Source organism: Procambarus clarkii, unplaced genomic scaffold (assembly GCF_040958095.1).
Source record: "Procambarus clarkii isolate CNS0578487 unplaced genomic scaffold, FALCON_Pclarkii_2.0 HiC_scaffold_1459, whole genome shotgun sequence".
NCBI lineage: Eukaryota > Metazoa > Arthropoda > Malacostraca > Decapoda > Cambaridae > Procambarus > Procambarus clarkii.
Window position 1 is genome coordinate 2745 of NW_027190487.1, and position 4534 is coordinate 7278.

The 4534-nt window shown below is 34.5% G+C and overlaps 1 protein-coding gene across 1 annotated transcript; it reads left to right on the plus strand.

The window, feature by feature from the left end:
• Positions 1-257: 257 nt before the first annotated feature.
• On the plus strand, positions 258-2849 carry LOC138362209 (uncharacterized). Its single transcript, XM_069321013.1, has 3 exons — positions 258-736; positions 1117-2663; positions 2842-2849. The coding sequence occupies exons 1-3, from the start codon at positions 258-260 to the stop codon at positions 2847-2849; spliced, it is 2034 nt and encodes a 677-aa protein (XP_069177114.1).
• Positions 2850-4534: the final 1685 nt, after the last annotated feature.

Genomic DNA, 4534 nt, shown 5'->3' on the forward strand with positions numbered 1-4534 from the left:
AAGTCAATATTGACTTATTAAATTTGCGAGAACGGGTTGACAAGGTGGTTAAAATTTTGAAAGATCTTAACCATTCACTTTCTCAAGAAAATTTAACAGTTTTAATGGAATATTATCGATTAAAAAGGAGCGATGCTAACAAAAATAATCTTAAAATTTTGGAAAATTATACATCCAATCATAATAATAATAATAATAATAATATGAATGAAGGGAACAATGATATAAGATTAAAATTATCAGGACCACGAGTAGCTATGATTGCAATTAATCCTTTGAAAGTTAAAGCCACTGCTATTCGGTGTGGTCATATTGATGAGAGTATTACGCAAACAAAAATATTAAGCAATTCTGCAAGTATAAATACTTTAAATGAAAATAATGGTGGTAATTCATTTAATAATAGCGGGAATAATGAATGGAATAAAATTGGTCGGTTTAGTCGGAATTATTCATCTAATTCATATGCCAATATATGTCTGGTGGCATGTGGATTACAAAAATTATTGCCTAAAGATTCCAAAGCCAAAGAGCCTAAATCTACAACAGTAAGTGAGGTCGGTTTCATTGATTTACTCAATACACCTGATACTCCTCAACGATGTGGTATCATATTAGAAATGATACCTGATGTGATAATCGCCTCTACCAGCATGTGTAATTCACAACCTGATAAATTCTTATTTACATATCTCCCTCAACTAAGACAAGTGGGAAATCCTTCACAACTTGATCAGTTAGAATCTAAATATGTCTATATAATTATTCATAATAAACTGTTTAATTTCCCATTAGATTCGATCAAGAATGGTTCTGCAGCTCAACATTTTTTTCCTCATTTGCCTTTAGTTCAATGGGAATATGTTTGTTTATTTGATTTGGAGTAGACAATTTATACCGATTTGTTCACTATATTTTGAAATTAAATATCGCCTGTATAGAATTATTAGAATACAAAAAAAATCAACTGTGGATATGCACCAGTCTGCCACGTATGTCTTATAAAATTTTACCCAATGGCCAACTCTATACGTCTAAGGAAATAGACACTTTTCAAATGGAGGCTAATCCATTTTTTTATTTACCACCTCAAATGCAACCTCAGATTTTTCTCAGAAAAGAAAATAGTGATCTCAAAAAGGATTTTGAATTACTCTATATTGGTTATGACCGGGAAAAAATACCTAATATTATGGGGCCAAATGCTCGAGCGATTAGCCGTCCTAATGCTGCCCATCCCCCTCGAATTAGTAACAGTCTGCAATCGTATCGTCATTATGCTGGTATTTCTGTCAATACTCATTCTGTAGGTGAAATTCATCAAAAGACAGTTATTCATACATTATACACAACATCTCGAATGAGTAAACTTTTACCCATTCCTTGTCAAAATCCTATGGTGGCAGTAGTAAACTGGCACAATCCCGAAGACAGTATTACAGTAAAACAAGATAGTATAGACCGTGGGTTATTTTCAGGTGTTTCTTATGAAACATCAATTGTTCGATATAATTATGGATCAGGACAGAATGCACTACCAACTTTTTGTCAGACCTATTTTGATCAGCATACCCCACTTCAACGTGGTGTTCAGTTGGGAATTTTAAAAGGGGTTAATCCCAAGTGTCAAGAAGATAATAGTTTGCTTAATTTTACAAATGGAGAAATAGAATTCGTTCACATAGATGCCAATACTCTTGCTCTTATTTGGAATGGTAAAATTGGGGATTTAAAAGAGCCTATATATGACGATTCTGTTCCAGTATCCACAGGGACGAAGAATGGAAAAGGGAGTCGAAATGACTACCGAGTTACAGTAAATGATCCACACCACCCTTCCCTTGAACGGCAACAACGGTTGAAGAAATCTCAATATTCTTTAGCTTTTAAAGAACATCATCCTAATTACATTACATTTAGGTACTTTAAAATAGATAGTGTAGATTTACCAGTACTACAAAGTTGGCGTTTTTCTCTGATAACAGTGTCACCATATATACCATCTTTAGGTGATAAGTTACAAACACCCACTTCACAAAAAGGTGTAATTGGGCGATTAGTTAGTGAACAGGATATGCCTTACATTAAATTAATGAGTCAGGGTGACATGTTTTCATCAAATGTACCCATTGATGTTTTAGTTAACCCTCATTCACTTAAAAGACAAGCTCCAGATTTATATTGCAATACCTTTGATAATTTGAATTACATGGATGCAGCTTTTACTCTCACTTTTGAAAATGTTATTGAACATCTACAGTGGGGTCGAAAAACTTGTACTGGAATCCTTATGAATCCCCATACGGGTGAACCATATTTAAATAGAGATAATGAACCAATTTTAGCTAGTTTATATGAAGGTTATTATATGTGTGTTACCAATCACCGCGCAAATGCTACGATGCACACTTCACGAGCAGATGAAGTTGTATTTTCTGAACTGACCGGAGCACCAGTTCGAGGACGACGTGGTGGTTTTTCCACAGGACCCATGGAACTTGTATCATTCCGTAGTATAGGAGCTGCTCGAATTCATACAGAATTGACTCAAATACGCTCAGACATGAAACACATTGAATTGGAAACTATTCAAAATAATGAAACAGAAACAGAAAAAAATGAAAATGAAAGTGGAGTTATCTGTGGATCAAAATACCTTCAACGTTATCATGACGATTTAATGTTAGCAAATATTAACTTAGCATACAAATGTACATCCATGGTAAATATTGAAGAAATTTAAAAAAAAAAAAAAAAAAAATTGTTATTGTTAAATATGCTTGTTTAATAATATACATTCACCTAAGCCTTATTATTTATTAAACTGACTCTTTGCGACAGGGAAATAATTGTTGTGACACTAGTAAACTAGCTCTCTATAACTGCAGTGATTGGAAATCACCTCAGCCATAAAAAAACTGGCTCTTTGCCACAAGGAAAAATAACTGCAGTGACTGGAAATCACCTCAGCCATAAAAAAACTGGCTCTTTGCCACAAGGAAAAATAACTGCAGTGACTGGAAATCACCTCAGCTATAAAAACTGGCTCTTTGCCACAAGGAAAAATAACTGCAGTGACTGGAAATCATCTCAGCTATAAAAACTGGCTCTTTGCCACAAGGACATAACCTGTGTTAGAATTGGAGTAAGTGAAGAATGTGTGTTATGCAATCGGTAAATAACTTTATTCTTCCTTCTTCTTCTTCTTCTTCTTTTGCACTGGGGAAGCCGGCAGAGTGACTGACCAGAGAGACAGAATCATACGTTGCTGATAGAAACAATCCTGTAAAACAGATAATAAGGCGTAAGTAAGGTTAATATTTTGTGTCTCTTATATAGAAATTACCACTTGATTTGTGTTATCTTACTTAATGTGTCTAAGAATCTGGTCATAACTATTGACTTTAAATAAACTTTCAATTGGAGTATGTGTGTATATATGGATGACTGATCTTACCTGCAGCTGATTGTTGGTTCTGATGTCCAACAATGAGGTTATTATTAGCAGACATCTAGGTGTAATCGGCAGTGTCACCCTTGACCTTGATCTTCTCGGGACCGACCATTGTGTCAGCCTCAACTCTCGTGGAAACTAGTAGACACAAGACTATTATCTTGAATACTTCCCCTTCCATACTCTTCTGTACATATACAAAACCCAACACGAGATGCTGTCAGAGTAGCAGGCGCCGGCCCTGTCAAACGTGTATGAGCAGTATATTCTTATTATTCTACTGCAGATAATTAATTCTCTCAAATAGCGGGTGCTGTAGCTGTAGGAGAATGAGTTTTCTTGTAGGATGTTGGTTAGACTGCTGTGGTTTTGAACACTGTGGTGGCGACGACGGCGACACGCGCCATCTTATATACAGCAAGGTTACCTCAGCCAGACTCCAAGGCGTCCGGTTGTGAAGAACACTTTCCACTATCTTTTTGGTCGAGTTTTATATTAAACTAAGCTTAGGTTGTTTTATTCAGCTTGTCTTATCAGCCATAATATTTATTATTTTTTTTAGATCAGGTGACCCAGAGTACATCATCAACATTAAGAAAGAAGTACCCCCTAATAAACTTCGGTCACACTTACTTCACACTACCATCCATGTTCACTGGTCCAGATCCTAAAAATCGTGTATATTATTACTCTTGTTAACTACTGATTTTAAATCTTCCACAACTCTTAGATTTTCAGGACCTTCAGTGAGTGTGAGTATATCAATCTCTTTATACAGTCTATTTCAGCATCACTACAAAAATTATACAATTACAGAATGCAAACTATAACTAATCCTCTGAGATGATAATATACCTTTATCTTATAAGATAAAACTATAAATTATATCCTTTTCCCCAATTTGAATTATATCATAATGAGTTGGGGATTACAGATTACTTTTCTCCCTGAACACCAATTATTCATCTACTAACTAGGATATAATTCAAAATTTAAAATAATATACAAACTATATTATAATGTTATTGATGAAAAGATTTTTATCACATCAGTTGCTAAAAGAAGATAATTAAATTTTAT